This window comes from Balaenoptera acutorostrata, chromosome 2 (assembly GCF_949987535.1).
Source record: "Balaenoptera acutorostrata chromosome 2, mBalAcu1.1, whole genome shotgun sequence".
In the NCBI taxonomy this organism is placed as follows: Eukaryota; Metazoa; Chordata; class Mammalia; order Artiodactyla; family Balaenopteridae; genus Balaenoptera; species Balaenoptera acutorostrata.
Window position 1 is genome coordinate 44,360,632 of NC_080065.1, and position 23,161 is coordinate 44,383,792.

At 33.8% G+C, this 23,161-nt stretch overlaps 1 protein-coding gene across 3 annotated transcripts in view; it reads left to right on the forward strand.

The window, feature by feature from the left end:
* NDUFS4 (NADH:ubiquinone oxidoreductase subunit S4) overlaps nt 1-23,161 on the forward strand; it is a 124,343-nt gene that overhangs the window by 49,308 nt on the left and 51,874 nt on the right. For all 3 annotated transcript variants that reach the window (XM_007195579.2, XM_007195581.3, XM_007195580.2), the window contains exon 2: nt 5,758-5,836. In XM_007195579.2, the coding sequence (XP_007195641.1) occupies nt 5,758-5,836 (79 nt within the window). The remainder of the gene's footprint in view (nt 1-5,757; nt 5,837-23,161) is intronic.

Sequence of the window (23,161 nt, forward strand, 5' to 3'; positions counted from 1 at the left end):
ATTTCTTTTTATCTTTTCACCATTAAGACTTTTTGAAGAGTATATTTTGAAGTATTAAAAACGGTATTTGCAAGACGTCTATGTGGAAAACCACAAAACTTTGATGAAAATAAATCAAAGAAGATCCTAATAAATATACATGGATAGGAAGATTCAATATTGTTAAAATGTCATTTCCTCCCAACTTGATATATAGATTCAGCACAGTTCCAATCAAAACCCCAGCAAGCTACTTTGCAGATGTCAAGAAACTGATTCTATACTGGAAGGCAAAAGGCCCAAAATATTCAATATAATAGTGAAGAAGAATAACAAAGAGGACTGACACTAACTGACTTAAAGATTTAGTGTACAGCTGCAATAATCAAGACAGTGATCAGCAAATAAATCAATGGATAGAATTGATAGTCCAGAAATAGACTAGTCAAATATAGGTAACTGATCTTGGAGGAAGGAGCAAAGGCAATCCAGTGGAGAAAAGATAATCTTTTTAATAAGTGGAACGGGAATATAACCACATGCCAAAAAAAAAAAAGAATCTACACATTGACCTTACACCTTTCACAAAAATTAACTCAAAATGGATCATGGATCTAAATGTAAGAAGCAAAACTATCAAACTTCTAGAACATAACATAAGAGAAAATCTAGGTACCTTGGTTTGGTGCTGAGTTTTTAGATACAACATGAAAAACACCATCCATGAAAGAAAAATATAGATGAGTTGGACTTCATTAAAATTAAAAGCTTCTGCTCTTTGAAAGACACTTTAAGAGAAAGAAAAGCACAGAGTTGGAGACAATATTTGCAAAACACATCTGATAAATAATTTTTATCTACAATATACAAAGAATTCAAAATTCAACAATAAGGAAATAAAATTCAATTTAAAAATAGGCAAAAGATCTGAACAGATACCTCATCAAAGAAGATATGTAAATGGAAAATAAGCATATGAAAATGTGCCTCAACATCATATGTCATTAGGGAATTGAAAATTAAAACAACAATGAGATGCCACTACACACCTATTAAAATAGGTAAAATCCAAGAAACTGACAACACCAAACACTTGTGAGAATGAAGAGAACAGGAAGACTCATTTATTGCTGGCGGGAATGCAAAATGGAACACCCACTTTGGGAGACAGTGTGGCAGTTTTTTACAAAGCTAAGCATAGTCTTAACATATAAGCCATGAGTTGTGTTCCTAGGTATTTACCCAAAGAGTTGCAAACTTATGCCCTCACAAAAACTGCACGTGAATATCTTTAGCAGAAACAACCCAAATGTTCATCATGAAATGAATGGATAAACAAATGTGTATATGCTTTTGAAAGTTGTAACTCCTTAGATTTTTAAAGAAAATCAGATTATGAGTTGAGTAGTCATTACATAGCATTTTCATAGGGGATTATTAAAACAAACTAGAACTATAATCAGTTCCACTGATTAGAATCACATAGACTCTTCAGTAGAAAAAAAAGAGAGAAACAAGTCCTCATTTTACACATTTACAAAAATGGAATTGAGATGCAGAGACGTTAAGTGATTTGCTCATAGACACAACAGTAAGTAGTAGAATTCAGAGTTAGAAATAAGATCTCTTAATATCCATTTCCAGGATACCTCATTGTCTTACAGGAAACTTATACAAAAAAACTAAATAGAATAAATTGTTTGTATACTCTAATAATAATTGATTAGTAACAGTCACAGCGCTCATAGTTTATCCTTTGGGCTCAGAATTAAGATTGACGCTTAAGAAACTTGGAAATGTGAACAGACCAGTTAAAACAAATGGGTGGATAGCAAGGCAAGTTCATGAAGCAAACAAAATTTCTAAGTTTCTCAAAATGGGTACTAGGGACTTCTTTGGTGGTCCAGTGGTAAAGAATCCACCTTCCAATGCAGGGGACGTGGGTTTGATCCCTGGTCTGGGAATTAAGATCCCATATGCCGCAGGGCAACTAAGCTCGCGTGCCACAACTACTGAGCTCACGCGCCTCAATGAGAGAGCCCATGTGCTGCAAACTACAGAGCCCATGCGCCCTGGAGCCTGCACACTGTAACTAGGGAAGAGAAAACCTGCACTCCACACTAGAGAGAAGCCTGTGCGCAATAACGAAGAGCCCGTGTGTGGAGACGAAAGATCCCGCACGCCTCAATGAAGATCCCGTGTGCTACAACTAAGACCCAACGCAGCCAAAAAAAAAAAAAGGGTACTAAATAGCAAAATAAAATTATCATTTATTTACTAATCATTACATATTAGTCATTTCTGTATGTACACTTAACTTCTAGTATTATGATACATGGCCCAATAAAATATGATTATTAATATTTGACCGTTTTTGCTTTGGGCTGTTGCTAATAATGGTGCTATGAATATTACAAATATCTGTTTGAGTCCCTCCTTTCAGTTATTTTGGGTATATACCCATAAGTGGAATTGCTGGATTACTTGTTAATTCTGTTTAGTTTTTTTAGGAATTGCCATACTGTTTTCCACAGCAACTGCATTTTACATTCCCACCAGCAATGCAGAAGGGTTCCAATTTCTACGTATTCCACCAATGCATATTTTTTCGTAACCATCCTAATGGGTATGAAGTGATATCTCCTTGTGGGTTTGGTTTGACTTGCATTTCCCTAGTGATTAGTAATGTTGAGCATCTTTTCATGTGCTTATTGGTTATTTGTAGATCTTTAGATAAATGTGGCTTCAAATTCTTTTCCCATTTGTAATTAGGTTGTTTCTTTTTTTCTTGTTTGACTCCCTCCTTTGAAACTCATTATTCCTATGTACCAATTTGTAGGAGCTCTTTTACCTTTTTTTTTTTTTTTTTTTTGGCCCTGTTGCGCAGCTTGTGGGATCAAACCTTGGACCCCAGCCCTAAAAGCACTGAATCCTAACCACTGGACCGCCAGGGAATTCCCTACCTATTTTGGATACTGATCCTTTACTGTTTTGTGTTGTAAAGATTTCTTGTTTGTTACCTGTCTTATTCTTAATTTATCGTATTTTGGTTTAGAAGTTTTTATGTAGTAGCTTCTGTCATTTTTTACTTTATGCTTTCTAGGTTTTATATTTTGTTTAGTAACGTTTTTATACTCTAATATGACTAAAAATATTTTCTTTACTTCTTCTATTTCACTGTTGTGGTGTTCTTTACAGGCTAATAAACAAAAAGATATTTGCTATATAGTTCACATTTAATCTAAAATTAACTGTAGATTGTATTTTGTAGGTATAATTAATTAAATGCTGTGTTCGTAATTGACTCTAGATCTCTGTTGCTACCTTAACTATAATTGGAGGAAAATTTTTCTCCACATCTGAGGTTTGTTTTTTAAGAATTGCTGTCTCTGTGTTTCAGGAGTAGCTACTTAGCACATGACTTAATATATATAACCCATATGCACATATATATACATATACATATATACATTGTGTGTTTTTTACTTAGGCAAATTTTTCTGAAATAAATTATATGTGAATATATTGTTTCAAATAATAAATAAGAATTTCTACTTATAATTTCTTTGCATTCTAGCCTATCCTTTTCTTACAAAAAATTTTTATTTTGATTTTTAACTCTTTCTGGTAATATTATTTTACTTAACATCTTTTGTCTTTATTGTGTTGCCTTTTACATACAGGCTGATAAAAATATAAGCATAATTTTTCATCTGTGTATTTGTTTATAATAGTTATCTGTTTACAGAAAATGACATACAGCTTCATTCTTATGATTAGTTGGAGATCAACCTAAAATTATTAAAATATATCTATCATTAAAGTATATATACTTTAACATTTTAAAAAATTTACTTTGGGTTACAACTAATGTGCAATAAGATTTTAACATACAATTTGAAAGAAAATTGTTTAAATCAATCAAACCTACTGTATAATTTTAAATTACACATTTCGTGGATTACAGAGTTTTAACCTAATTTCCACTATTTTGATCTAACACTTCTGTTCGTTAAAGGAATTAGGTAGTTCCATTTTCTTGAAATATAGCTATATTTTCTTTTCCTTTTAAAATATTTATTTATTTAATTTATTTGGCTGTGTCGAGTCTTAGTTGTGGCATGAGGGATCTTTTGTTGCAGTGCGGGGGCTCTAGAGCACGCGGGCTCAGTAGTTGTGGTGCGTGGGCTCTCTAGTTGTGGTGTGTGAGCTCAGTAGTTGTGGCCCACTGGCTCTAGAGCGTGCGGGCTCAGTAGTTGTGGCGTGTGGGCTTAGTTGCCCTGCGGTATGTGGGATCTTAGTTCCCCGACCAGGGATCAAAGCCACGTCCCCTGCATTGGAAGGCAGATTCTTACCCACTGGACCACGAGGGAAGTCCCTACATTTTCTAATACTTCTAATATTTCAAGTTTTCCTGAGTTCCCTTATATTGCCTCACTTTTTTCTTGCAATATATGGATTTAGTTATAAGTACTCAAAATGTTCTTATTGTCATATTATTGCTCTTAGTGATTTCCAGAGTAAATAGATTTTAAAAGGTACTTAATTATACTTCTTTAGTATTATAACAACTAGAACATATATTTTAACTGTTTGTATAAATAATTTAAAATAATATCCATGTAGATGTATTTTGTGTGGATATATTTCTGAGCAAGGTATTTATAGTGATAATGAATTGTATTAATTAGGGGAAATAATTGATATTTTTAAACAATATATGTTCATGAAACAAAGCCTTTTGTATTATGAGTTATCTTTATGTTATTAGTGGGTAGATTTTCTATAAAGCTGTGTACAGTGTAGCTATTGAAAATGGAACATTTGGCATGAAGTTTTACATGAATTATTGGTGATTATATTGCATTAAATAAAAGAATTGAATACTCTATATTCAAAAGAATTGAATACTCTATATTCAGTTGGTTTGGAAACTCAAGTCAATTGTGTATACTAACTTACTTTCTAAAGAGAAATCTACATAGGATGGTTTAATATTTTGGAAAATTCTAAAATGCTAAATTGTCACAATCATCGATGGCTATTGCATTCATTAGTATAAACTACAGTGTGTACATGAAATAAAAAAAATCTGTTAGCTTTTCATAATTTCCTTGGGGTGAGAGTGGGACCATGCTAATACAAAGGAGTTAGATTCTGTGCTGATTTTATTTCTGACTTAATATTTCTATTTCAGCTATTCAGACTTTATTCAATTCTGTGAATGGGTCACAGGATTAAACCAATAACATTGGTTTAAATGATCATGCACATCATTCCTATTTAAACTTTTGTTTTGAAATTAGAGTGAAGGAACTTCTTGTTAACATTATGTAATTAAATTCTACAACTTTTACTTTAGTCCATTAAGAATATGATGGAGATTTTTCTTTTTCTTTCTGATGCCATCATTTAGGAATCAGCATTCCAGAAGTGTTGATATAGCTTTGCATTTTTCTTCCTTGTAATGACAAACTAGCCAGTGTGCATTCATAGAGAGCAGAACAGTTCTTGTCACTGGCGGCCCTTCTATGACAGAGAGCCTATAGACTGCCATAAAGTACAGCCTGTTGTGAACTGTCAAGTGAGAGTCTGCCAAAAACTCAGCAGACAGAACTAATTGGGGAGAAAAAGGATTTTTGTGCCCTCTTCTATTTCTTTCTATTCTTTTTGTTTTATAAGACAGATACTGTTAAAGTAGCTGGTTTCTGTAAGATTTGTCTGCCTCTCTTTTCTCATTGCATGGATCACTTTTTAACTTAAAGTCTTTCACTGCAGGTTGCTGAGCACTTCCACATGGAGGTTGGCACAGGACCAAACTCGAGACACGCAACTCATAACGGTTGATGAAAAATTGGTAAGAATTCTCTACTATACACTGCTAGGATTCTGCCTTCAGGGTTATTTTTGTACAACAGATTTTTCAGATGGTGTTCTGGGTTCTTCTAGGAAAAGTATATATAAATTTTAAGAAGAAATAATCATTACAAAAAGATAATTTGTGTTAAGCATTTTACACAAATATTAAATCATATACAAACATTAAAATTACAAACGGCTTCCATTTTTGTGGCATTTATAAGTAGAAATCAATATTTTTATTTTTGTAATGAATATATTATTTTTAATTTTCTCAGTTACACTCCTATTTAAGTTGTAAGAACTTACCAGTACTATCTAAAATTAAGTATATTGGGTTTTTCTGGAACCAATTATTGTAATTGTTACTATGTGTATATATGTGTGTGTACACACACACATCCTATTTCTGCATTATGCATGAGAGATTACAACTACCAATAAATGAATAAGTTTCTTCTGTTAATCAGCAGCAGATAATAGAATTTTGGTAATCGTCACTTACAGAATTTTTCAGTGTGTGGTGTTACTTTAGATGTAACTTGTTATTTATGCTTATATTGTACAATGACATAAATTTTGTAAAGTTTCTAAGACTTCTAGTAAAAATGTGTAATCATATAAACCTGCTTTTCATTTTATATCTGGTTTACAATTATCAGATATATGAGTATGTTTCTTAACTACTCCCTTTCTAATTGTACATTCTTTTGTCACTTAATTTTGAACCTGTAAACATAATTTAAATAATGGGTCACACTTAAGTTTCTGTTTGCACCATTAAAGATATAAACAGATAAATAAATAGATAAGTACAGACAATTTGGAAGGCTGGTTATGCCTAAGACTGGTTGGTTTTGTCTTTAAATTATCTCTTAGATCCGCCTCCTGACCTTGCCATCATCCTAGTCAAGGCTACCATCATTTTTCACCTAGATTGCTGCAGTGTTTCTTAATCTCCATAGATACTTTAATCTTCCTCTAATTCATTTTCCACAGATAACCAGAATAGTCTTTTTAAAATGCTGGTTGTGTCATCCTTCTGTGTAAAATCCTTTGGTGTTTTTTTACTGACCTGAGAGTAAACATTAAAATCCTATCATGGCCTTTGAGGTCTTGTGTGATTTAACTCCTACCTTTCTAAGTTTATCTTTTACACTTTTACACTGTCTTTTACACTCTGTGCTTCAGCCACACCATGCCTGGAACTTCTTCTTTCCTGCTTCAGGGCATTCAGATTTCAGTTAATTATGCCCAGCTGCTTCTTACCAATTCCCTAGCTCTATCTACCTGTTCATCAAGGTACCATCTACCTGTTCATCAAGTGTTAATCAAATGTCACTTGCTGGGAATTCCCTGATGGTCCAGTGGTTAGGACTCCATGCTTCCACTGCAGAGGGCCCAGGTTCTGTCCCTGGTTGGGGAACTAAGATCTTGCATGCCACGTGGCTCAGCCAAAAAACCCCCAAAAAAACCAAACAAAAAAACCAAATGTCACTTGCTTAGTCAAGTATAAGAGAAATGAGACAGGTGTGTGTGTGAGAGTAGGAGGATTTACACATGCCACATGTTCATTAATTAATGAGGGTACTGTTATTTTACCTTTTCCAATGACCATCTCTTTTAAGCCCCAAGAGATTACTTTCTTGTTCCAGTATTATGAGCTTTACTCTCTATAATAAAGTTTCAAATTTTAGAGAGTTTGTTAGTAGCACTTCTAAGTTCTTTTCTTACTATTCAGTTTGCAAAATGAATAAGTCAGACAGCAATCTATTGCTCTAAAAAGGTGCTATGAAGCATACCAGAGAGGTATACAGACTGCTTTGAATTTTGTGCTTTTAATGATATCCCCTAAAATCAGTTGTATAGTTTTAATGAATTTTGTTGCCCTTTTTAGATTTTCCCTAGCTTTGTTATGTCTTTCTTGAAGTATAGTAGTCAAAATGTCAGTGTGATATTCCAGTTGAAATCAGTTGAAGTCTTATGTATAATTATTCATAGTTCTTGAAATGATACTTAATATGGATAACTGAAACCCACAGGTAATTTTCAAACCTAAGTTTTTGCCATTCATTTAGTTTTATATTAAAATGAAAGTATTAAATAATCAGATAGGTAACATAATGCCAGTAGGGGTTTCATGTCTTCTTGTTCCTACACACTGTTGAATGGAGAGTTTAATAAGTAGCATAATGACAAGACCAGGGGCTGAAGGGTACTTCCAGAAATATTGAGCAATTGGAGTTGATTATGCTTGCATTTTGAACAAAAAATGATTCTAAAAATGTATATATCAACATTAACGATAAAAATATTTCAAAATGTGAAATAAATCCTCATGAGTGTTTTAAAAGGAGATGTGGGGCTTCCCTGGTGGTGCAGTGGTTGAGAATCTGCCTGCCAATGCAGGGGACACGGGTTCGAGCCCTGGTCTGGGAAGATCCCACATGCCGCGGAGCAACTAGGCCCGTGAGCCACAACTACTGAGCCTGCGCGTCTGGAGCTTGTGCTCCGCAACAAGAGAGGCCGCCACAGTGAGAGGCCCGTGCACTGCGATGAAGAGTGGCCCCCGCTCGCCACAACTAGAGAAAGCCCTCACACAGAAACGAAGACCCAACATAGCCAAAAATAAATAAATTAAAAAAAATAAAATAAAAGGAGATGTGGAAACAGCATTTTAATGTCAGTATTATATAAGGTAAACCCATTTGTTAACTTAGTATACCATTTTTATTAATTACTCAACACTGCTGTTATAGACTACTGTTATATTTGTATCTGAAATTGGATAGAAGCTTGAATCTTAATTGGAAGGTAAGGGAACTAGCTATTAAGATTTCTATTGAACACTGTTATATAATATATTTTTAAAATTAATACAGGTATGCCTATTAAAGCCCAGTGATTAAGCATATGGACTAAACTTAGTTGGGGACCAAGTTCAGTGGTTATTCTAGTTTTAGAAAATGGATCTTAGGAATTTAAAACCAAAGGATAACTTTAGATGTTTCCTAGTTATATTACTGCATCAGGTTGTTTTTCATCTAAAAAATTGTTTAACCTTTTATTCAAGAGAAATCTTATGTGGGAATTCAGTTAGTAATAAACTAGATAAAAGCTGAACTGCTGGAGGGTGAGGGTTGAGAACATGAGGGAAGAAGACCTGTAAGTCTTCCCTAAGAACATCCCCCTCTGGGGACTTCATAGAGTGAGAGTTGGAAGGATAATTTAATGTTCTGCCCTTTTTTTATTGGACTGAACAACTGGTTCTTAAACTTCTGTTTTAAAAATTTCCAGCTGATTCTCATTTCTTTTGCGGCTGCTCTTTATGTTACTGATCAGTCATAATTATTAGAAGCGTGTTTCTTATGGAGAAAAAAATAGTCTTTAAAACAAATGAAGGTGGAATAATTGTATATCCAAATGCAAAAAACCAAAAAACAACAAAAAACTTCATTCATACCTTGCACCATACTTAAGAATTAACTCAAAGCCCTAGATGTAAACTCATAGTCCGAAATATAAAACTGAAAACTGTAAAACTTCTAGAAGAAAATGTAGGAGAAAATCTTTGTAACTTTGGTTTGGATAAATGTTTTTCAGCTGTAACACCAAAGCATAATTTATTTTTAAAAAAATTATGAAGTTGGACTTCCTCACAAATAAAATTTTCTTTCAAATTACTTTGAAAGACATTGTTAAAAGAATGAAAAGACAAGCCATAGATTGGGAGAAAATATTTGCAAAACATGTATCTGATAAAGGAATTATATCCAAAAATAAACACCACTTATAACTAAATAATAAGATATTAACTCAAATAAAAATGAGCAGACACTTCACCCAGAAGATACTCAGATGGGAAATAAACACATGAAAAGATGCTTAACATCATTAGTGATTATGAAATTGCATATTAAAACTACAGTGAGCTCCCACTACACACTTATTTGAATGGCTTAAAAAACCTGACCATACCAAATGCTAGCAAGGATGCAGAGCTACTAGAACTCTCATAGGAATGCAAAATGGTACAACTATTTTGGAAAATAGTGTGGGAGTTTTTTATAAACATATGCTTACCATGTAATCCAGTAGTCTCACTTCTGAATATTTACCGAAGTGAAATGAAATCTATGTTCACACAAAATCCTGCATGTAAATGTTTTTAATAGCTTTATTAATAATTCCAGTAACTGGAAACACTCTGTCAGTGGATTTCTGCACACTGATTAGGAACAAGCATGCTTCTTATTAGCATGCTTATTAGCATGCTTTATGCTAATAAGAAGCCAGACTCCAAGGCTACGTACATACTGTGTGATTTCATTCATTTGACATTTTAGAACAGGCAAAACTCTAGGGACAAAAAACTGATGAATGGTTTTCAGGATTGGATGTGGGAGGAGGAATTAACTATAAAGGGCATTAGAAAATTTTAGCGGGTGATGGAACTGTTCTGTATCTTGATTGTGGCGTTGATTTTTTTGTCAAAACCGATGTTTTTTGTGATGCATTTGTTAGAAAAAAACAGAACTGTACACTATAAAGGATGGATTTTACTGTTCATCAATTTTTTTAAAGGGAAAAGGTTGTTTCTTAATTTGGTGCTAAGCTGTTTCTTTATAAATAATGTCCATTGGTACAAGATCTGCCCTTGGGCTTCTCTGGTGGCACAGTGGTTAAGAATCTGCCTGCCAATGCGGGGGACACGGATTTGATCCCTGGCCTGGGAAGATCCCACATGCCGCGGAGCAACTAAGTCCGTGCTCCACAACTACTGAGCCTGTGCTCTAGAGCCCGAGAGCCACAACTACTGAGCCCGCATGCCACAACTACTGAGCCCACGTGCCTAGAGCCCGTGCTCCGCAACAAGAGAAGCCGCTGCAGTGAGAAGCCTGTGCACCACAACGAAGAGTAGTCCCCGCTCACCACAACCAGAGAAAAGCCCACACGCAGCAATGAAGACCCAATGCAGCCAAAAATAAAATAAATAAATTTATTAAAAAAAAAAAAGATCTGCCCTAATAATACATGGGGCATGCCATTTTCTACATGATAGCTTTCTGTATATTTGAAAACAGCTCTTTGGTCCTAAATCAGTGGTTCTCAAAGAGTGGTGGGGGGCTGAGGGAGCAAGACCCTTGTAGAAGGTCCACAGAGTCAAACTATTTTCATAATTATACAAAGACTTTATTTGCCCTTTTCACTGTGTTGACTTTGACACGTATGTTACAAAAGCAACTGTGGCAAAACTGTTAGCACCTTAGTGTAAATCAAGGCAGTGGCCCTAACTGTGCAACCTGTCATTGTATACTTCACTTCCCTGCATTCGAGGTTTCTTAAAAAAGAAGCTAGTTTCACTTAATGTCTTTGATGAAGCAGTGAAAATTATTAATTTTTAAAAATCTCAATTCTGCATGTACATCTTTTTTATGTTCCATGTAGCAAAACAGAAGTATGCATAAAACTCTTCGGCATACCGAAGTACAGTTGTATCAAGGAAAAACACTTGTATGGTTGAGTTGCTGTTGCAAACTGAACCTAGTCCTTTTCTTCATGGAACACCTTTTAGGTGAAAAAAACAATAACAGATGACAGACACATTATGGTTATTCAGTATTCAGTACGTGGCAGACATCTTTTCAGAAATAAACCTGTCACTTACAGGAAGTGTTGCCCATGATAAACTTCAAGCTTTCGAGTGAAAATTAGGATTTTTGTAGAACTTGATTCTGCCACTGATCTGAATGAGCACGACAACTTCCCAGTACTTAAAGACTGTTCTAATGGGATTGGTAGTGATATTAATGAATGTGACTTTTAAAATACTGTGTAATGAAATATGTTAACATTTGGAAGATCTGCATACTTCTGTGAACCAGTATTTTCCGTAACTAACGTATGATGGTTATAAAATCATGAATGGGTAAAACTTTATTTTTCTTCTTTTTTTTTTTTTTTTAAATAAATTATTTATTTTGGCTGCGTAGGATCTTCGTTGCTGCGCACAGGCTTTCTCTAGTTATGGCAAGCCGGGTCTACTCTTCGTTGCGGTGTGTGGGCTTCTCATTGTGGTGGCTTCTCGTTGCACAGCATGGGCTCTAGGCATGCAGGCTTCAGTAGTTGTGGCACACGGGCTTCAGTGGCTGTGGCTCGCAGGCTCTAGAACGCTAGCTCAGTAGTTGTGACGCACGGGCTTAGTCGCTCTGTGGCATGTGGGATCTTCCCGGGCCAGGATCGAACCCACCCCTGCATTGGCAGACGGATTCTTAACCACTACGCCACCAGGGAAGTCCTGGTAAAATTTTCAATTAAAGTGCAAGAACCAACCATGGATTTAATGAGAGAATGAAAATATTAAGGTTATTAAAATATTGCTCCCTTCTCTAATTACATATCTGTGCGAGGATGAGTTCTCTTCATATATAGTAAGCAAGACAACTTAGCCAACAGTTTGAATGTAAGAACACAAGTTAGAATTCAGTTGTATTCTGTTAAGCTAGACATTAGAGATTTCAAAAGTGCTACTCTTCTCAAATTTTTAGTTTTTGAAATTTTTTTTATAGTGTTATTTATATTAGTATATAATCGGTTTATTATTATTTTAAACTAAGTTTATGTTTAAATTTTTCTCCATTTTAATTTCTTATATGATTAATATCTATAGGTATATCTCATATAAGCAAAATCTCACTGGGGTCCCAATAATACTTAAGAGTGTAAAGGAGTCTTGAGACCAAAATGTTTGAGAATCATTCTCCTAAGTCTTCTCTTTTCTGGCTTAAACATCCCCAGGGCTTTGGTTCATTTTACATGAGTTTCAGTTAATTCATCATCTTGATTACCTTCCAGTTTGACTGAATCCCTTTTAAAATGTTGTTGCCAGGATTTCTCATGATACTCTAAATGTATGGTGCAGGATACGGTGGGGATTATTACCTCTGTTCTTTTTAATCTTAGCCGTCTAGTAAGGCAACTTAAAACTTAGGTCCTCATACTTCTTCCTCATGTGGATTTCATGGAGAGCTAGACCCTCAGACCCTTTTTTATTTGTCCTGTCATGTTTCATTTCTTTCATCTTAAGTATATACTGCTTATTATTATTATTTTTAAAAATATTTATTTATTTTTGGCTGCATCAGGCCTTAGTTGTGGCACACAGGATCTTTCATTGTGGCGCACGGGCTCAGTAGTTGCGGCATGCGGGCTTATTTGCCCTGCGGCGTGTGGGATCTTAGTTCCCCAACCAGGGATCAAATCTGTGTCCCCTGCGTTGAAAGGTGGGTTCTCAACCACTGGACCACCAGGGAACTCCCTATAATGCTTATTATTTTAAACTGTTATTAGATTAGCTCTAGGGGCATGTCACCAAGTAAACTTTAATTTTCTTTCTTTCTTTTTTTACTGTTATATCTGACAGGCAGAATTTAATATATATAACATAACAAATTAAAGGAATTTTTATAGTGTTTTGTGGATGTCGATACCACACAAAGAAAAAAATGTTTTATTCTGCGCATCAGTTGTATATTGACAACTTGTATCCTATCGCTTTTTTTAGGAATAGAATGTAGAGGGGTAAAGTCTGCTTAGCATTTTCTAGTGTAAAGAATTCTATTCTGTCATTTTAGAACTATACATAGTGTTCACATTGTTAGAAAACAAATCTTCAGAGAATAAAATTGTAGTAATTCCTGGATGACTGCTAATAATGAATTTTATATCAGAGCACATGGTAAATTTTTAATCAGTCATTCTTAATATCTTCTCTCGTTTGTTGTGTATAAATTGCTAACTATCCTTTTCATTTATTCTTGCAACTAATAAAATGTTAAATATCAAAAGAGGTGATGACAGTGTCTTAAAATAATCTTGTTGATATATGTAGAAGCACAGTGTTTAAAAAAAAAACTTTTGCGTGATGCAACTTTCATGGGTTGCACCATTATTATTTTCAAATATGTGATACTTCCTACAGATAACAAGGAAAGCTAACAAATGGTTGTTTGCTAGGCCCTTGTTTTTTGTGGCAGGAGCTGCTGTGCCATGGAGGTTGGGTGAAGAATGTCTTTGCCTTTGTGCTTATTAAGAGAGTAACTTTTTTTTCTTTATGCCACCCCACCCCAGTCTCCTTTCAGTACATTTGATGAATACGCAAGTCCAATGAACACATTGTCTTCTTATATTCACTTGTATTATACAAAAGAGAGAAGTTAAATTTTCAGTACTCTTTGAAGAGTTTGAGTAAAGGCTCCCCCACAAAGCAACTAAAGCATAACTTAGACCTGCATAGGTACATTTTTGATTTGCTTTTTAACCATTTGTATTAAGTATTTTAAAAATACTAATTCCTGTTTTTCACAATTACCTTATATTAGCTATCAACTGCTATAGTTAATCTTTTAACACACAAAAATAAAAAACTACCCTGATAAAATAAGAATTCTTTCAGTTTATTAATAAAAATAATGTGAAATAAGCCTTAATAGTTTGACATTAGTATATTACTTCCATAAAATTATGTTATATGCCATCTTTCCTTCATTCTTCATTTATTTATTCAGTAAATACTTACTGAGCACTTAAGTGTGCCAGGCACTGTCCTTCAGTGTTTATATTGATACGTTCAGTGGTTTGTTTTCATTTAGGTACTTGGTTATTTTATCTAAAAAATATTAAGCACCACCTGTTTTAAATCTTATAAAGGTGTTACACTTAGTTATACATGCAGTCTCAACATACATGCATGTGAGAAAGGAAACTTTTTTTTTAGCTATCTGTAAATCTCAAATCTGTGGCGTGGAGTGTGAAGGATGGCTACGATTTCTAAACTTTTTTTTTTATTTTTGAAAAATTACATGATAGTACACACTATTAATGTAAAATCCTAATACTTTGGATATTTTAAGTAGTCTGTATTAATATCTTTATTTAAAAATTAGGTGTGCATGTAAAATAAATAGAGTCAGTGTTTTGAATGTTGCCAATTTTTTGTTTCCCTGTTTGACAGTTACTTCCAAATAGCAATCACACAGCAGTTAAAGGTTTGTTACTTGTTGATACTTGCAATAAGTAATTGCTACTTGATTAAGCACATGTTATTAACACATTCAGCCAACAAATATTGCTGTTTTAGAATGTCTGCAAGCAGCAAGTTATTTAATATAAATTTATTGTCACTTTAATAGGTTTTAAATTTTTTCATTGCTTGTATTACTGTAAGAAATTTTAAAAATGAATGATTTTTGCAAGTCTTTCAAAATAAAACCATTTTTGCAGCACCAGTATTTGTTTTATGTTATTTTTGCCTCCTACAGTACTAAAAGTTTATAGATGAAAACTTTTTATAAGTCTGGAAACTTGAATTAAAAATCGGTCATTAAGAGGTGACCTGCACAAAAAGATAAACCTAAGTTAAAGGCTTATATTTGCTTTGACTGCTTGCTTTTTTTTTTTTTTTTAAGGGGTCAGTTTTCTTTTGGTGAGATTACTTTCTTTTGGTGTACGGCAGCGCTATCTCTGCTAGATTATTGGAAGGAGTAGTGTCTGCGATTGGGGTTATACAGCCTTCTAGCATCTCAAGTGTCTGTTTTGTCTGGACGTTCCTCACGCAGCATTCTTGTGCAAAAATTTCAAGGCTTTAGTCTGGAGTACCGGGTCAAAGGATATGTCTCTTTGAAGGGTAGACAGGAGTTTTTTATGTTTTATTCACTAAGTAGTATTTCATTTTACATCAAAGAATAGCAGCCTTTGAGAACTTTCCATGGTGGCAGTTTAGCATGAAAGTTTTTTTTCTTTAAGACTTTCACTAAATATGGAATAATGTTTTTTCATGTTTTTTACTTTGCAGATGCTTATTTATATTCTTGTATTTAGATGAGACTATTAAAAAGAGAAAAGTGTTGACTAAATATAAATGTTAGTTTGCAATATAGTTTTAGGTCTTAAAAACAGCAGTAGTTTTTTACAATGTACTGCTCTCTGTTGGTTTTACGTTACCCACGAACTACTGAAGAAAACTGGTGAATAGCTTTTTAGATTGTAGCAATACTATTGCTTAAAATTCTAAGGAAGAAGTAATGACTAATGATTTTGGTAGTGTAAATTTTATAGTGAAATGGCCATTCTTTAATTGGCCTTTTTTCAAGTACTGTGTGTGTGTGTGTGTGTGTGTGTGTGTGTGTGTGTGTGTGTGTGTGGAGGGTGGGAGGGCATTGATTTTGGAAAATATAAAAAATTCAAGTAATGAAAAATGTTAAGACTTATTAGCTAGAAATAAATGTGTTTCCTTCTGCACTTTCGGTATAGGTTAATCAGTAAATGTATTATGTACCAGTAGCATTAATCCCTGTAGTAAGTGATTGCTTACATGTTTAGAAGATTATTAAATTGTATATAATATTCCTGTTACATGACATAATATACCTCAACATTTGAACTTATAGTAAAATAGCTTGTTTTATGTTTATGGGTAAAACATGCTCTTAAATTACTGAATTCTATTAAATTAATAGAATTAATCGATCATTTAAATAGAAATATTTCTACTCTTATTAATGACATGTCATTAGTTTTAAAACAACTTCGGTTAACTCTTACCTTTAACACTGATTAAAACAAGTCAGATCAATTATTATATACAGTTATTTTAAATAAAATTATATTGATAAATACAGAACTTTGTGTTCTAAAATATACTCCCAATTAAAGTAAGTTATTTTCACAGACTGTCAAGCTATATAAAACTTGTACTAACTAAATACAGAGGAAATGAATGTTATAATAGTTTTAATATGCAGACAGGAACCATTTAAACTTAAATAGAGAATGATCTTTCTTTATTAAAATTGTTTAAGGAACAAAAGATCTTTCCTCTGAAGTATTCAACCATCTCTATTATCTGTGATTCTTCAGCAATTAAAGCAGATTTATTTTCCTCTTTGTTCCTACTTGGAATACTTGAACAATGCTGGAGAATTGAACTGACTGGAATGTTTTATCTTTCAAAAGCTCTAAAGTTCTATGTACCAATTAGTAAAATACAGTAAAGGTTTAAACTGTTAATAGCCACAACATCTTTAATGCATAGATCTGTAGTATGCTAGCGCTGTATAACAGTTCTCTATTGTATGTCTCTTTTAAGGAGAGTAACTGTGTCAGTTCTTTTCTTGCTTTGCTACCTGCTGTGTATGGAAATTGTGTATAGTACTTGACACTTGCTTTCAAGAATTTAAAATTCTTGCATGTTATTATGTAGGAGCTTTGGCCCTCAATAAAGTAGAATTGATAATATTTTACTTGTTTGGATTTTACATTAAGATTTTTTTGGCCATATTTTAGAGATTATACAATTTATATGTGAAAATACATTACCTTTTTTAAAAAATGCATTCAAAGTCATATGCTGTATATTATCCTCTTGAAAATTGGTTGTCTAATTTTATTTAACTGAATATAAACTAATCACCAAAGTTTATATCAGAGTATGTAGATATATAATGCTTTATTTTATACTGTATTTGAGTGTAGGTGGGATTTTGTTGTTGTTGTTTGTTTCTTTGGTAGTAGAAAGAGAATATTTTGTTTTTAGAGTTATAGCTTTTTTCATTGGCCAGCTTGCCAGATAATTTCAAAAATTAATTCCAAATACCCACATTAAACTTGTTAAAAGCCTCATGTCCATCATCTTATAGTAAGTTCTTAATGAAGGCAGGAATGAGAGGAAATGAAGAAAATAGGAGTAACATCTTTTAGTGACAATTATTTTTTCTTTTTATATCATGTATCTCCGGGAATAGAATTCGAGCAAAGGAAAGGAAAATGCAGACCTGGGAATTTGAGACTAGCAAACATCGAATCTGTTTCTGTGTTCAGGCTTTCTAATCTTATATGACTTAATCTGTGCTCTGATTTTACTCTTCAGGATGCCACTTGAAAGCTTGCAAATATCATTCATGTTTTACAAGATGAGGAGGCTTAAAATGTGGGGTAGTGATATGGAAGCTTTACTGCTTGCAGTGTACTATGTGTCCACAAAACTCTTTATTAGGCATACTTTTCAGGATATGTGTGAATAAGCATTTTGTTCATGCCTGTTTCATGTTTAATATTTTATTTGTTTCAACTTTGAGTTTATTGCATGTTAGTTAATGAGGGTCTTTTTTAATTTTAATGCTTCCAATAAAATAGGTATAAAAAATGATCTTGGCTTTCTCTAGGCAACATATAGGACACAAATATACCAAAATGTTGGGCTGAGAATGCTAATTTAAATTCAAGAATTGAGGATCTGATTAGTGTACTGATTTGCATCTATTACAATGACTACTGAATATGTATTGTTATAATTAAAATGTATCAATTAAAAAGATTTTTAAGCCTAATTCAGTAGTTAGAAATTTGACATCCAAAAAATTAAAATAAGGTTCCTGTTTTAGTAAGCTTTATAATGTATAAAACATACATGCCATGGCTGGTGTGGCATGTGCCTAGAGTGTTTGGAGACTAAAATTCCTCTAGGGCTGGGAGTTTTCAACTATGACAATCTGTAGCTGTTTGTGAAGATCCTTCAAGGGATTTTTTTTTTACTCATCCTTTATTTATAATATAAAATCATATTGTACTTTTTCATTTGTTCATTCAATTATTTGAGCACCTGCTATGTACCATATTCTAGGCCCTGGGGATATAACAGTAAATAAGGAACAGCATCATTGCCCTTAGAGCTTATGTCAATATTTTCATGTGTAAGCATATGCCAACTTTATTTCTAAATGATTAAAATACTTGCATAGATTGATGAATGTTATAGAAAAAAAAAGCAAGGTGATAGGATAGAGAATACCTGGGGGTTTGGGTAGAATAAGGGTTATTTATAGGGCAATCAAGGAAAGACACTTTGAGAAGATATGAAATATGAACTAAGATTTGAATGATGAGAAGGAGCCAGCTGTGTGAGAAGCCAGCGTAAGAGCATACCAGGTAGAGGAAAAGGGTAATGCCTTAAAGTGTTAACTAGCTGGTGGTAGTAGTCAAAGAAGAGAAGGAAAGCTTTGTGACATAGTGAGAAAGGGGGAGAGTGATAGGAAGTGAGGTCAGAGAGGTAGGAAGGAGCTGGATTAGGTAAGATTTTAGGTCCATGGTAACAAGTGTGAATTTTATCCTAATTTTAATGGGAAGCCATTATAGGGTTTTAAGTAGGAAAGTGATTTGATCTGATTTACTGCTCAAAAAAGCTTGAGAATTACTTAGCTATTACGGTTAAAGATCACTTCAAAGAAGCTTAAAGGAAGTGATTTGTTTGTTGCTATTTTTATTTACTCATATGCCTTTTTTGGACATTCATGAAATTTTTATAGTTTTCACAAAGTTTTCTACAAGCAATTGAATTTTTAACAACTACTTTTTAAAAAGGACCACAGTTTTTGTCTGTGCATTTTAGATTTTACATATGGTATAACAATTCACTGATTTGTCTATTAAAGAATCTTCTGAATTTGAAATTGCTTTTTTATAAAGGTCGTATTGTGACCTGGAGTAATAAATTCATCTTCTTCCTCTAATTTTCCACTCTCCATGGCCCTCCTACGCTGACTCCCCTCCACCCCCCACCCCCTCCAAAAGGGGCGGGGAAATAGTGGAGATTTGTCATCAGGGTGAAGAAAGATAAGAAATTGTCTGAGCTGCTGTCCACCAGATTAGGTGCTGACAAAGCCCCAGATATGTTTGTATTACCCACTGTTTGTATGGCTTTTTCCCTCTGTCTCTGTGACTGTCTGTTCCTCTTTTGCTGACTATGTAGCTGATAGTCATCTGTCTCTCTTTCTCTTTCTGGCTGCTTGTGTTTCCTCCTACCCCCGTACTGTCCCCCCCTTTCAATGGCTATTTCTTTCTCCTCCTCTGCACTTTCCACCTCTGTCTGTCTGGCTGTGACTCTCTGGCCAATTCTTTGGCTATCATTATTCTTTTCTTTTTTTCACTCTTATGTGTCTCTTCTGTTCCCCTTGTTGTTCTTCCTCTCTTGCTCTCCTTTCTCCACACTTACGTGCCTTTTGCCCTTTTTCTTCTTTGTTTCTTTTTCCCTCTCCTTCTTCCAAAATGATGGAAGAGCTACATCAGATATAGAGAGGAGAGACAGAGATGACTCTACCCTCTAATTGCATTTTTCTTTCATTGTCTTATTTCCCCCTTTGGGAATATACAGGACTTTTGAAGACATTTACTAACTGTAAGAAGAAATACCATGACTTGTACATTATATTACTTGAAATTTTCAATCTAGTGAGAAACTTGGGATACTAGAAAGACCATGGACTTATTTATAGATATAGCATTAGATCTTTAAATCCCTTCTTTTAGCCGTGTGACCTTGAGCATGTTATTTAACCTCTGTGAGTGAAAACAGTTTTAGAGTTATTTTTTTTGTTTTAATTAATTACTTTATTTCTTTATTTTTGGCTGCCTTGGGTCTTCGTTGCTGCGCATGGGCTTTCTCTAGTTGTGGTGAGAGGGGGTTTCTCTTTGTTGCGGTACACAGGCTTCTCATTGCGGTGACTTCTCTTGTGGAGCATGGGCTCTAGGCACGTGGGCTTCAGTAGTTGTGGCTCACAGGCTCTAGAGCGCAGGCTCAGTAGTTGTGGCACATGGGCTTAGCTGCTGCGTGGCATGTGGTGTCTTCCCGGACCAGGGCTCGAACCCGTGTCCCCTGCATTGGCAAGCAGATTCTTAACCACCGCACCACCAGGGAAGTCCTTAGAGTTGTTTTGAAAGTTAATTGAGAATACCTACATTAAACAATAGGAGAACACAACATCTTGTTTATTTCATCATTCAGTAAAAGTCTCCCCCCCTTTTTTTTTTCCTGTTTGGAGTTATTAGTCTGAAAAGAAAAGCAAACTGAAATTATAACCCTTATCCTTAGTTGAATCTGAATTAATTGAGAAGACTACTGTTCTAAGTCAATTTGCTATTCAGGTATTGAGTTCTTGGGGATCTTGGTGCAAAATATTGGTCTCAATTACAATGGTCTTACATTAGCGAAGTGTGTTCATTTGTGTATGTCAATGTATGTCGAGTTGGTATTTAATGATTTTTGTCATGTAACTTGCCTTTTCTTACAGCCTATGGCATTTTACTAAATCATCTGTGATATTACTATTTTTCTTTACATAGTTTCTGCTGATCAGTTGTGTAGATGTATTGCTGTATGATTATCATTCCCATGAGAAATTTCTTTAGTCATTTATAACCTATTTTTAATGGTGTGAATTTTAAACTGTATTACTCCAAAGAAGTTTTTGAAGGCATTATTCATGCTATTAAACTTTATATTTGGTCATTAAACTGTATGTAATTAAAAATTTTTTTACTGATTTTAATAAACATGTACATTGTAGAAACATTAACTTGGAAATAGTAACATAAAAAAATTAAAATCACCTTTACTGTCATAGTCTTGGTGAATTTACTTCTTTTTTATATGAATATTTAAACACGGCAACAGCCAACATACTTATATAAAACACAGATTATGCTTTATAGTTTGATGTCCTGTTTTTTCACTTTATTTGCATTATGTTGTGAATATCTTTGTCTTTAAAATTATTCAAAAGAATGATTGTAAATGGGTATATAATCTCGCATTATATGGCTATACCTAATAACTTCTCTTGTTATACTGCAGGTTGTTTACAATTTTTTGCAATTATACACAATGTTAGAATGAATATCTCTATTCCTAAGTCTAATTTTTGATAACATCTTTATTTTAGGATTGATTCTTTGAAGTGGGATTGCTAAATCAAAGGGCTTATTTAGTATTAATATTTTAAATATTTTTGATACCGAAAGATAATTAATAACCTTCTTGAGAGGTTTTTACTAATTAACTATATATAATTTTAGAGATATGGCCCTTCATGGGCTGTATTTTTTTCTAGTATACATTATCCAGTTCTATAGATGCCTTTCAAACTCTGACACATGGGGTTTAACAAGTTCTGTACAATAGATAAACACTATACATCTAAGAATTAGAAAACAGTAAAAATGCATAGTACTTAAATGATGTACCATTGAATTAGAAAGTACTTCAAAGCTTAATACATCCTGAGGATCAGCATTATGAACTTAGCTATCACTGTACTATCAGTTTGTGGGTGTGCAGGTTGATAAATTTATATCATAAATAAATGTAAAATATTAGGCCACTGCATAGCAATTAGTATTACTGCTATTACTATTTTTTATAATGCGTTGTAACAGGGTTTGTTATATAAAGAATGTATCTGAGAAATATTCTCCAGATCTTATGTGTCAGTCTATATTCTTTCTTATTACAAAGCCTTCCAGAACAATGCAAGGTGATCATCCACTAATATATCTACAGTATTATCTTCATCATTTATTTCGTGAACTACATTATTTTTGATTTCTAATTTAATTTTATTGTAGTCAATAACACACTCTTCATGATTTCAATTTTGAAATTTTTATTGACTTTTTATTTTTATGGCTCAGAATATGGTCTTTTTTGATTAATGTTTCATGTACATTTGGAAAGAATGTGTATTTTTTTAGTTTTACGGTTTGGTGATCTATAAATTTCAGTTAAGTTTTAGGTTGGTTAATAGCATTGTTCAAGTTTTCTTTATCCTTACTGATACTTTTGTCTTTGTCTTCTGTCAGTTACTGAGAGAGAAGTGTTAACATCTCAAAATATAACTTGTTTTTTCTGTTAGTTGGATCACTTTTTTGATTTAATGATTTTGAAGCTCTCCTATTAGGTACATAAACATTGAAGATTGTTATGTGTTCTTGATGAAATGATGTTTTTATCCTTATGTAACATCCCTCTTTATCCTGGTGCTAATCCTTGTTCTGAAGTCTACTCTGATGACATTAATATAGCTGCTTCCATTTTCTTATTCTTAGTTTTGCATGGTGCATCTTATTCCACCTTTTTACTTTTAACCTATTTGTGAGCTTATATATATATATATATATATATATATATATATATATATATATATTTTAATGAATTGACATGTTTTTATTCATTTATTTATTTTTTTGGGCTGTGTTGGGTCTTCGTTTCTGTGCGAGGGCTTTCTCTCGTTGCGGCAAGTGGGGGCCACTCTTCATCACGGTGCGTGGGCCTCTCACTGTCGCGGAGCACAGGCTCCAGACACACAGGCTCAGTAGTTGTGGCTCACGGGCCTAGTTGCTCTGCGGCATGTGGGATCTTCCCAGACCAGGGCTCGAACCCGTGTCCCCTGCATTGGCAGGCAGATTCTCAACCACTGCGCCACCAGGGAAGCCC